We start from the raw sequence: 13160 nt of genomic DNA, 5'->3' as shown, positions 1-13160 counted from the left end.
AATCCTTTTGTCAAGTACTCAAAATAAATATAAATCCTGAAACTTTGTTTAGCTTTTTAAAACCTATTTAGTTTTTAAACTACCAAATGGATGAGTTAGTTCATTACTGTAAAGTAGTGAGGATTCATTATTTTTTTATTTTGTAAAATCAAGATTTAGCATAAACTATATACTGCATTCATTTTACGCATCTTTTATTGTGGGAATGTTATTACTGATAGATGTTCCTTGTCTTACACAGCAATGAGTTTTGAAATATTGTTACAATGCAAAGTGTTCACCCTGATAGTAGGGGAAAAATTACAAGTCTGTTGGTAACAAAATCCATTGGAAACCTTATAAGTTATGTGATATGCACAAATCACTTTTGTGGTTATGACCATGGTAATGTTTATTATTAAGGTTCGGTCTCATAGCAGATATACAATAGGAAAAAGTGTTCATTTTGCTGCACTCTTAGCACAGCTTAGAAACATCAGAAAGCATCAAATAAATTATCTACAGCAAGGAGACATTGTTGACATTGGCTGCATTATAAAAGTAGCATCTTAACTGTTCTTCATAAGTTTAAAAAAACATTATTTTGTTAATTTTTTTAATTATAAAAAAATGGTTGTATGTATTTTAAAATACAGCTATAGAAAAATTTAGTTCGATATTGAATATATATATATATATGCATTTGTGTACATTCAATAGATAGTTTGCTTATAAACAGTCTGTCAAATATTTATATTTAGTTCCAACGTTTGCCTCAAGAATGCGCGACCCTAAGATCTATTCCCCCACCACCTGCAGTATCCTTCCCCTCCACGCTCCGGCAGAGCGAGAGCTTGGACTTTCCCAAGGGGGGTAGGGGGTGGGGTACCACCCACTGTGGCCACAACTCACATGCAACCTTCTTTTTTTGCTTCCAACAATACACGAAGATGCTTGAAGTGGTGGGTCGGATGTCGTCTTTCCTGTGTTCCAGTTATTTGTTTTATTGTTTTAGCTTCGTCTGCGTGGGAATGGGCGCTGTTTAGCTCAACAAAGCACCACCGAGTTTCTTTCTATACAAAGTACCAGTGAGTTTCATTCTATGTTCAACAGAGTATCTCATAATGAATGTTTCCAAGTCGGTAACATCCAAAAATAGAGTGCATAGCTGATTTTCAACTAAGGGGAAAAATCATTTGAAACTGTCTGCAAAACGGAAAAAATGCAGGGCATCTCAAAATTTACTGGACTAGGTAAAGAGAAGAAGGTAAGTGCTATGACACATCAGTTTGTTATAATACATCCTGTTACAGAAGATAAATAAATAAATAACTAAAACCTCAATATTAAGTTAAATGTTCCAGGTTGACATTTGGTGACCCATGTTGTACCAGCAACGGAATATCTTCACCTGTGCTGGACCTCTGTGTACCTGAGGTAATACAAGAAGATTGCACAAGAAATAGGTATGTATACTGCGCATTAAAACTTGAAGGTCTAATGAAGATTTGCAATCCAATGGAACTAAAAAGTAGATCAAGTGAGGAAACATACTATTTTAAATAGACCTCAACATGTGTTTGGAGAACACACATTATGTAAGGAACGCAACTATTTTTGCACAAGCGAATATAAACCAAATGAGATTGATCTAGTTCCTGAACCAAATAAATATGGCCTGATGGAAAAACTTGAAGTGGCTGCCAGATATCTAAGTCGCAATACCTCTATCCTCTTGCAAGATGTAGACATTAATGCTGTTGAGCAGTACAACAGAATAGTTTCCAAATTTGTTGGCAGGAAAAGGATCAATTTTTCACTCTCCAATAGTTATAAAGTTAGATGTACAGCAGCAATTGTGCAATATAACATAGGTGTGGCACATTATGCCCTTCATAAAAGCATACTTGGTAGAAGTCCTGGCATATTCTGCAAGACAGCCCAACTGAAAATGAAAAGAAAAGCTGAGATTTTCAAAGAAAACACGAGACACTAACCCTAAAGTATCGCGTTCTCTATTTACTAAAATAAGAAAAAAAGGGAAAAATGATCATGATTATCGATCAAATGCCCAAAGGCCAGATATGTATGCTGAAGACTACGAGAAAGAGAAGTTAGAGTTCCTTAAGAGCTTGGAAAAGACCAATGAAGAGAGAAAATCACTGGAATGTCTTACGGTTATGCAGCGACACAGTGGTGAATGGATAGAACAGAGAATAAAACTGTTAACAGGTTTTCATTTCGGAACCATCTGCAAGAGAAAATCAACTACAGGATGCGAGAATCTCGTTAAAACAATCATTTACAGTAATAATGTTACTGTGCCAGCAATGCGATAGGTCAGGTACATGAGCAAGATGTAGTAAGAGATCTTGAAAGAAACCAGAATATCAAAATTACAGAATGTGGGTTATTCATTTACAAATATATTTTCATTCATCGGCGCTACTCCTGATGGCATAGTAGGAAACGATACCATTGTCGAAGTTAAGTGTCCTTCATCTATTGCTGACATTAAACCTGAAGAATCTATAGCAGTGAATAAATTGCAGTGTATAATTGAATTCAAGAAAGTTTTCAAAGTTAACAAAAAAAGCAATTATTACTATCAATTCCAAGGTCAGCTTTACATTACCAGAACGAGGTATTGTCTTGTTACTAGTCACCACATCCATCTAGCTGAAAATTAAGGCGATGAATGAACATACAGGTTAATAGCAGGTCACGAAGTAATTTATACATAATGTTCAATGTTTTACCTGTTTTTTTTTTTTTATTCATACAATATATTCCTTACAAAACACACACAAAAAAAATTAAACTGAGCTTCCAGAAAGGAGAAAACACTGACCCATCGCCTAACCACAGCCTGCTCGGCCTGGTGCTTGGACAATGACCAACTTTACAGCCTTCTTTCCCTTTGTGCTGGCAGTGTCCTGGGTTCGTTTATGTAGTTCTCAGCCAATTACGGCGCATGGCAACAGAATCTTCCACGAAATGCTTACTTCTCACACATACACTTGTATTGCTGGCAGTTCGTCATAAATAGATTTAGTATTTAGCAGTTATCACACTAAAAATTTCATGTTAAACATGCGAAACTCCTCCCCTACCCCCCGAACTACACACACAATCGCCATAAACAAACCATAGTGCAAGATTCAAAATAGTGCGAAGCACGCAGGTGTATGAATTGACCCCCTCGGGTTCTCTGCCTGTCGTGTTAGTACTGACCCTCATGTCTGTTGGCATGGCTCGCCTGGCAGGCCTCACCTCCAGTGCCGGCTGTGATCTGAAACGCATGAGATTTTGAATAACAGCTTAAATAATTTAACTAAATAATTTTCTTTCTTCATAATTTAAGTGGGCTGGCTGGCAGCCCGGCGGGAAACGACTAAAGTCGCCCCCAAAACAACCAGTGCCATCCCAACCAATGCGGACAGCAATGTCCAAGCCCCCAACCCCCCCGCATGGTAGACTCTTTTCTACTCTGTCCAACTCTTCTTCCAGATCCATCCTTCTGTTTTCCCGTAAGCCTCCTGCTTGATATTAATGCATGAAATTTTGCATCCCGCATGTCAGAGCCCATGGTTTTCCCTGTGTCTATGCAGGTTTTACCTGGGCTCAACTTACCTAGTTTTAGTCTAGTATAGTCAGTGAGGGGAGTTAGTCATGGCACCAATCACTGCCATGGCTGGCCAATCCCCCTCCTAGCACATGATGCATGCTACCCCTCCTGCATGGCTAATACCCTGCATGATTAGAGTGTATGGGCTTCGGCCTGAGACGCACTTAGTCTCCCTCCCTAACCCAGAACCCTCCCCAACACACTTAGTTTTATTTTAAGTTAAAAAAGATTTCTGTTCCCACGACACTGCAATTTTGTCTGTCTCACACTCCCGTGACAGTGACTCAAACGCCTAGCATGTGAAAAAAAGCCTCAGTCGTGGAAAGAACAAGAGAATTTGTCAGCATGCCTTCCCACACAAAGAAGCCAGCAAAAAAAATTACTCCAAAAATAAACTTATGCATTTTAAAAATAAAAACAATAAACCCGGAGAATTACGTTCACAATAACATCCAAAAAGAAAAAACTTTACATCTAACCCGAAATATGACAAAAAATTTATAACAAAAATTTATTACTCGATTGCATGGGGAAGGCTGTAATCTGGGTTGTTACAGCCTTTTCACAATCTGGACAAAGAAAGGAATATTGGTGGTACGTATTGAACGAGACGATGCTTTTTGGAGCAATGTTAAGGAAAAAAAGTTAAAAACATTTTACTTGAACTGTCTACTCCCAGAGTAATTGATCCGAGGCACCCAAGGTCAATGCCAATCATAAATCCGGATTACATTCTAAAGGCTCAGACTGACTGAAAAATCGCGCTACAGAAATGGCGCTGACCATATCAGCATTGATATATTCGCATAATAGTGTAAAAATTATAAAACTATTGATAATGTTATAAACTTCTGTTAAAAGTTTTATATATGTCTGTCACAAATTAACGGAATACTAATTATGATATATTATTATTGCTAAGTTATCTGTCTTTAGCTTATAATTGTTTGTAATTTTTTGTGCATGCCAAAACAATACTGAAATATATACTGTATTTAGTTTGACACAAAATTTTGGTTTATAGACTGATACTAAATGTACATATATAACAATTTTTTTTATTATTTAAAATTATATATAACATGAAAAAAACCACTTTAAAAAAAAACACAAAACATTTATGTATATGAAAACATTAACAAAATTAATCATAACTTTTAATGTTTTAATGTTTATTTAATGTTATAGATATTTTGATTTATTGTAATTTACAAGTAATTTTTTTATTTTCATACACACACACACACAGAGAGAGAGAGATATGAACGTTGATCATAACCGTACTATGCTTGTGTGTTTTACGAATTTGTTTTGTAAATATATTGTTATGAATTTGTTTGAATATAGTGTACCATTGTGTTATTAAGCCCCTACATGTCTAGAACCGTACCGTAACATTTTTATTGACTAGGGATTTTGTTTTTCTAAACTGTTTCTCAAACAGAATTGACATGTGTAGAAAATTTTGATATATCTTTGGCTGTACTACTCATAGCAGTAACAATGAACTTACTTCATTGTTATTTTAAGTCGAACATTATAAGTCAATGTAAAGCAGAATTCAAGAAAGTCAGTGTAACGGAGGTATTCAATCAAATAAAATAAAAATAAAAACTTAAATTAGACATACAAACATATTCAAAACCCAAATTTTTCATTGACTTACCTGTAAACCTTACAACGCAAATTTTGTGTAAGTAATTTAAAGTCTTTTTAATGGCAGAATTTCACGTGTTCTGAAAATTACATGACAATGCTACAGTGTTTTCAAAAAATGCAGTTTGTTTATGTGTAACAACATGAGTGATGACCATGTGTTACCCTTTTCAGAATATTTCTGTTTGTGTAAGTTGAAGCAACTCAATCAAATTAAATTATTTATTTTTTAATTTAACATGGCATAATATTTTGTACTCTGATCTGATATTACTGTCATTATACCAGCCGATTTGCTGTTTGGCAGTGGTCAGGGTAAACCTCGTACTTACAGATTGTAATGTCTGTAGTAGGAATGCAGCGCAAGGCTAGCCAAACAAGCTCTTATAAACACCATAATTACTGAAAATAAGATGAATTTCTATATTTTTTTCTTTATATGTTATTGTTAACTATTTATACTGATATACTTATCCATAGCTCTGAGATATAAAAACAAACCAGCTATAAAACCAGGGCAGAATCCTGTGTTACTAGGTCGATACAAACTAATATCAAGCAGATGACACGCAGACGACACCTTCTGACTGGCGCGGTGTGTTACCGATAGTGGCAGTGACAGATCACATGTCTGAAATGCGAGGCTACTGAGCCTAGGCCAGACAGAAGGATTTTCCCTCCCGGTCGCCTGTGAGATAACAACTTACAGGAAGGGAGAGGGGGAGGGGTACAGTCCATAAATACCGGTTCCATGCATGGGCGAGGGATGAGGGGAAACCAATGGGCAAAGGGAAACCTACCTCCCTCACTGGTATAGAGAGGGTGTAAGGCATTGTGTTGTGAATACTGCTCATCTTTCCACCCCTCAACGACCAAAGTGCCGCAAAGCCAATTTCTCATTACTGAGACCGAGCTTAAGATTGTTTTTTTGAATAATTGTACATTAAATAATGTGGAGAACTCCCAACAAAATTATTTTCCCCCGGTCCCTCAGTTTCTCTCGATGGCCCTGAATATGTTACTTTCAAACCAAAAAATTTTCAAATGGGTTTAATAAGTGAAAATGAGCATACTTCAGTGATCAACAATATTTAATGTTTCATGTTCAGTAAGACGTTAAGTCAAAGAACATTCCTTGATTTGCCGCTAACTTGACAATGTTGTGGTTGTGTTTGTGTAGAATTACAAGTTATTTCAGGTTGTGTGTGTGTGTGTTTTTTTTATATATATAAAAAGGTTGAAATAGAAATGGTTAAGATAAGCCTGAAAGACTCAAGATGAAATGTTGCAAAGAGGTTTGTTTTACATTTTGTCAGAATAATGACTCAGTAAATATTAGTTCCTCACAACCTATTTGTAAGCTCATTTAAAGTCCAGTACATTATACTGTGGCTATTTTGGTTCTGGCAATGGACAGGTCATTTGATTAAAACTCGTCCATCTTTATTAGTTATTAAATCCTCTTTGCTCAAATTTCGCCTTTCTCCCTCACTCTGTTCTCCAAATTTTCTTTTAATCTTTGCTGTTACCTGTATGTTTTATCTTTTTTTTTCTGTAGTTTCCTGATGGCCGAGAACCATTTCACTGTTTGCTTGCTTTCAGTAAACATGTACGTTGTTGAGTAAATACAAATTTAAATGCAATTGCTACTTGTATTTTGGCAATAACTTACCTCATGAGAATTATTTTAACTGCCATTTTTGAATATAAATAATTCTACGCAGATCAGTAAGTCTAATGGAAAATATTTATGCAAGATAAAACTTTCTAATAAATTAAATAAATAACTTTGGAAGCTTTTATTATGCTTGTACTAGTGAATGTTGGATTACGTTGAGATGGGTATTCAGTATTTATATTTGTTTATATATTTGTATTTGTTTTGTTTCAGCCACAAAAAAGGAAGCCAGTACAGCAGGCTCAAGCAATAGGAAGTCTAATGATAAACATGGAGGAAGGTGAGTGGAGCATTATTACTTTGCTGGCCTGTGAGTATGGATGACATTGCCTCACGCTCAAGTATGCATGGCTGTCATGGTATCTTAGCTCCCGAAAACCATTCACCGGCCATTTTTCATCATCTTGACCATTCCATTGTCCCATTTCTGTGTGGGGTGTGTGTGTATTCTGTGGTCATCCTTGACTGAGCCTTGCATTGATGCCACAAGGCAGGTGGCAATGATTTATGTCCAAATTTAGGTTTGAGTAACGACTGTACAAACAAACGCACACGCACATGCATATGCACACACAATCCAGCTGTGTACGGACAATATTATATGGTACATTGCGATAAAACCAAAATACGTAACACCAAAAAGCATGTCAATAAACCATATAATACCAGTAATGTAAGTTAATACACCATAAACCACTGACATGCATCAAATTTGTGAAATTAATCAGCAATTTTTAATCAAACCATGACCTCGGTTTACAAAACCATAATCTTTTAATATATTGAGTTGTAAAATTCCAGGCCCACAACACACTTTAATTACTTTAAAAGTTTATGTTGTTTATATAAGATGACTTAAGATTATTTGAGAAGTTAGTCTTTTCCACAAAAGTTGTAATACATTATTCTTTTAATAGAGCAGTTTATTCTAGAATTTTTAAATAAAATAAATTATGAATACGTAGTCTTTTGTTTTATTATAATCAACACTTACTTATTTCCAGAGGATTTTTTCACCCTCATTCGCAGTGGCTTGTCGTTCGATTACTCAAAAAAAATATACGTATTAAAGTCCCTTAGTTAAAATTTTTATTTATATACAATAACCTGCAGAATTATCCTTGAAACAAGTTTGTTTGGGGAGGGGTGTGTGTGTTTATGACGATGGTCCCCCTGGGCCGATGCTGACACCTGGAGTAAAATTTCGAGTATAAAATTCAAACCATGATTTAAAAAAAATTAAATCTCGGCCTGGCCTAAAACAGTAGGCGTGAAATTATCCCATAACTTTTCACATAATATTTCGGCAAGTTGCCAACAATGTGATGCACGTAGTGAAAATCAAGTGACAACTGATTGAACAACAAAGCTGCCCTTCCTTATAAAGGTAAAAAAAGAGGGAAATAACCCCATGGTTTAACCAACCAATCAAAATGCAGAATCAGGTACATGACCTTATATAGGGAATAATATGCTACTAATATTGTTTTGTGAAAGTGTGGAAAGACACATCACACCACCGCATGGTTTGTTATGATTGGTTGGCGAAACAACGCCCAGCAAACCTTCTACACCACTGCTGTGCAGTTATGCGCCTATGTACTGAGTTTTCCCAACAATGCACTTACTTGAGACATGAAAAATAACTTACTGGCAAGAGTGTCGTGCCCATGTCTCTTGCCAGTGTCTTTCTTTTTTTTTTTTTTTTTTTAAACCTTCTATAATTGTTACAGTCTCACTAACAAGAAGATGCTTTAATATGTAGGAAAAATTTAACTAATACATACATTAATTTTAACTGGCAAAACAAATACAGAAAAAAAATAATAATAAAAAACTACATTCAACTTTATGTAAAACCTAACCGAAATTAATAACAATAAATTAATATTGAAGCACGAAGAAAATACATTAAATGTGTATGACTAATAGAAGAAACAGGAGTATAAATTAATCATGAAACCTTAAGAAAACATTACCAATATAACACATTCATAACACTACAACACCTGGGGGGTTTCTTGAAGAGTTCTGCCTGGCACTCTAGTGGCCTCTTATCAACCACCTGGGGGGTTGCTTAAATGTCACTGCCTGGCATTCTAGTGGCCTGTGTGGCCAGTGCACTAGTTATTGCTGGTTGTTCTTTTTATGTAAAGGTAAATTTAATATTTTTATATATAAATTTTTGTATTTCTTGCAGTTTGAAAATTTTGTAAAAATACCTTTCTGTTATTTTTTTCTTTTCAAATTATTTGTTAATTATTTAAGTTCTTTTAAATTTTATTTATTATTAATTTAGGAGGTTAAAGTTATTTAGGGTTTAAGATTAATTTTTCTTTTATATATGGTAAACAATTCAAGGGTATTTAAAGACATTAAGAAAATTGTTATCTGGGAGTTGCGGAAATGCTATTCTTGTTAGTTGGGAAGAAAAACAGTTGGCACTACTGATAGTGTGTACATGCAAGAAAGATAAGTTGTGGTGTAGTTATGACTGAGTGCAAAAAGTGCTCTGCTGCACTGAAGATTGGCGAGTGTGCATGCACAAAGCTTTGCTCATCGCAGGTGTGAGCACTGGGGCATTCTACAGAGGGCTTGCGAAGCGTGTCGGCCGCTTTGGGACACGCCCAGGTGGTGTTAACACAAGTGGAATATAATATTGTTACGATTTACCGCGGGTTCGTAAAGGATAGCCCAATTAAAGATTTTTATCACACAGTTTTATTTATTGCCACTATTTACATTACTAGCTAATAATCTAAAAATGCCAATTAATCAATTGTAATATTGTTTCCTCCATTCACTCGTTTCTCACAATCCATACACCTCGCTGGGCCGCACCTCTGGCACAACTCTCGCCGCGCAGCACCCCTCGTGGTCCTCCGTTGCAGGACTCCGTCGCAGCACTCTGCCGCCGTGGCACTTCCCCTTCGCCGAGATACCACTCGACGCCTCGCTCGGAACTTCGCTCGGAACTCCGCCGCGCCCGCGACGCTATCGCTGCGAACTGAACTCTTAGCCCTGGAACCTTCGTCCAAGGACTTCGCCCCTCTATCGCCCGGAAACTCCGCCGCGGGAAAACTCCCGACTTCACTCTGAACTCCACTGACTCCCTGCCCTGGAACCTTTGTCCAAGGACTTCGCCCCTCTGCCGCACCCGCGGCACTATCGCCCCGGAAACTCCGCCGCGGGAAGGCTCCCGCCTGAACTCTCTCTCTCTGAACTCTACTGAACTCACTCGAGGCCGCCGTCCTTGTTTTATCTATCAGCCGCAATTTCCAGAACTCGCGAGTGCGGCCGGGGCCAGTTGCGTCATTCCGCGCCGACCTGACGGCAGAAATCTCTCGAAACACGTGTCGGCGGCTCGCGTAACTTCACAGCTGTCAGGTTTCAGTTACGTGTCAAAGGCAGGGCGCCGCGAGGGAGTGGTGGGAAGGAGGGGGAAAACGACAATCCTTGTTATCTTCCAGGCGCGCGCGGATCATATCATGTTGCGGCAGTCGCCAGCCAGCTCTGCACCTGCATGTGTCCCGGCCTTGCTTGCGTTCGTAACAATATGATGGCCTGAAGCTCGTACCTCGGCCTTTCTGCGCAGGTTTATAAATGTAATTTAGTTTGAAGCCATGACATTGGCAATATAATACTGATAGTGTTTTGTGTTCAAGATATTGTCGGAGAACCTGTAAGTACTGTTTTTAATTTTTTAAATGTAAATTGTGCATGCATCGGTTAACATCGTCTGCTTAATCAACGACAGCAGTTTTAGCATGCAGGTAAACTGGTTACCGCAATGTCTATGACTTGGATTACATTTTGTTTAAAACACAGCGATAAAAAATTTAAGAAACTTGATGTTAAACTTATAAATTAGGTTAACAAGAGAAGTTTTTGCATGTGGTTAAATCATGAATTTCCTTATTGTCGTCACGTTGTCATAGGTGACTCCCTAGGTAGGACTTTTAACTTTTGTTAAATGGTTTATATTTTTTATGTATCGTACATTTTTGTATACTATTTTATTTTACAGTTAAAAATGCTTGGTCACCGAAAAGCGATAGTTAATTCTTTGATAAATCATATTTTATACCTATATGCTTTTATATAAATTATTTATTAATATATTATTCTTTAATAGGATTTGCTAATTTTGGTAAAAAGATGTAAGGGAAATTTGTCAGATGTAAAAAAGCTAACTCAACATTGTTGGAAAATTTGTACCAAATTTTTATGTAACTTTGGTACAAAATAAATAATAAGAAAAAGTGTTAAGTAAACTTGTGTTTGTGTTAGTCCATTCAGAACTTCTAAATATCTAGTTTCTTTCATCTGCTTTTGGAGTTTGGTGTCATCTAGAGCTGGTATTTTTGGTGATACTATTTTAAAAATAACTATAAATTTTTTTAATTGTGGTTTATGCGAAACCAGCCAGTTGACACTATTATTCTACCTTGGTCGAGGAGAGACGAGGTATCACAAACTGCGCCTCTCTGCTGGTATTATGATTTGATTAGGCAATTTATGAATGAATGAATATATATATATAATGATTTTTGTATATATGGTGATTAGCTGGGTCAATATCTTGCACAAAGCTGACTTAATTACAAACTTAAATGCGGCCGGGATCTGTTTGGCACTTTAGTGGCCTTATGTTGTTGTACCAGACGGTTTCTTAAATTTAATTGATTGGCACTTTAGTGGTGTGATATCGACAACCTGATTGCTTGTCTCTAACTGTTTGGCACTCTACTGTCCTGTCAAAGACCCCATTATCATGAAGGTCACTGCCTGGAACTATTGACCTCGTGTAGAAAACCCGGGGGGTTGATTAAACTTAACTGTCTGGCATGCACTAGTGGCCTTGTGTAGACTTCCAAAGGGGTTTCTTGAATGTCGTGTACTGGCACCTTCGTGTTCTCATGTCAAGTTGCTAGGGGGTTTCTTCAATATAAAAGCAGACTTTCTAGTGGCTTATGTCACGACTTTAAGGTTGTTTGAAGGTCACCAGCTGGAAATATAGTAGCATCCTGTCGACAAAATTAAAGGTTGCTTGAATCCAACTGTCTGACACTGTAGTGGCCTGTGTTGATTTTCCAGGATGTTTCATGAATGTAATTGTCTGTCACTCTAGTGGCCATGTGCTGTTGTACCAGAATGTTGCTTGAAGGTAATTGATTGGCACTCAAATGGTGTCGGGTTGATGACTTGAAAGGTTGCTTGAATCTTTCTGGCACTCTAATGTCATGGTGTCGAAAACCCCGGGTTCACTGGGAATTTTCTGCCTGGAAATAGTGGCCTCGTGTTAAAATCTGGGGATTGATTAAAGGTGACACCTTAGTGACATTGTGTTGATAAAACAGAAGGTTGCATGAAGGTAATTGTCTGGCACCTTAGTGGCCTTGTGTTGATAAAACGGAAGGTCGCATGAAGGTAATTGTCTGGCACCTAATGGCATCTTGTTGACATCATGAAAGGTGGCTTGAATAAAATGCCTGGCACTCTAGTGACCTTGTGTTCTAGATCAGAATAACTTAGTTGAAGGTAATTGATTGGCACTCTAATGGTGTGGTGTCGATGACCTGAAAGATTGCTTGGCTCTTTCTGGCACTCTTCTGTTTTCGTGTTGAAGACCCCATGTTTGCTTGAGGTTCACTGCCTGGAACTTGTAACCATGTGTTGAAAACACAGGGGTTGATTAAAGATAAATGTCTGGCAGAATGTTGCTTAAATGTACTTTGTTCATTTGTTGGTGTGGTTAATGGTTGTGGCATGCTCAGGAAGGAAATTTTTCAGGGTTCTTTTGTGGGTTAATCTTTTTGTAGCATAGCCATTTTCATTTTCCATGTGTCATTGTCCTAATCCTGTTGTCGTCGCCATTGTATGCATGTGATACTCACTGCAGTTTAATTCTTTGGTTCTCTAGAGATCATTAGAAATATAGTATAGTAGAGACTGGTTTCTAAAAGATAGGGACTTAGATGTTAGTGCAGTTTAGCCAGGGCCCAGACTGTTTTCTACCATAGTTTGTTTTTCATACCTCTACAATTTGGCATGTTTAACCTCACAATTTCCGTGGTCTTCATAGCTCTCTCCACTATTGTTTTTTTTTAGTATACTGTATAAATTTGCACCCGTCCCCCCTCCAATTTGAGATATCTACAGGCATGTAGCATTTCTGAATTATTGCTAAACAGGTAAATTATACACTCATGCAACAAC

General features: G+C 37.2%; 1 protein-coding gene across 1 annotated transcript in view; it reads left to right on the top strand.

Annotated features, from left to right (window-relative positions):
• LOC134527075 (piezo-type mechanosensitive ion channel component-like) overlaps window positions 1-13160 on the top strand; it is a 252374-nt gene that overhangs the window by 41094 nt on the left and 198120 nt on the right. Inside the window, exon 8 of the mRNA XM_063359411.1 lies at window positions 7155-7221. Coding sequence (XP_063215481.1) covers window positions 7155-7221 — 67 coding nt within the window. The remainder of the gene's footprint in view (window positions 1-7154; window positions 7222-13160) is intronic.

This window comes from Bacillus rossius, chromosome 1 (genome assembly GCF_032445375.1).
Source record: "Bacillus rossius redtenbacheri isolate Brsri chromosome 1, Brsri_v3, whole genome shotgun sequence".
Taxonomy (NCBI): Eukaryota; Metazoa; Arthropoda; class Insecta; order Phasmatodea; family Bacillidae; genus Bacillus; species Bacillus rossius.
This window is presented reverse-complemented; position numbering and strand designations above follow the sequence as displayed.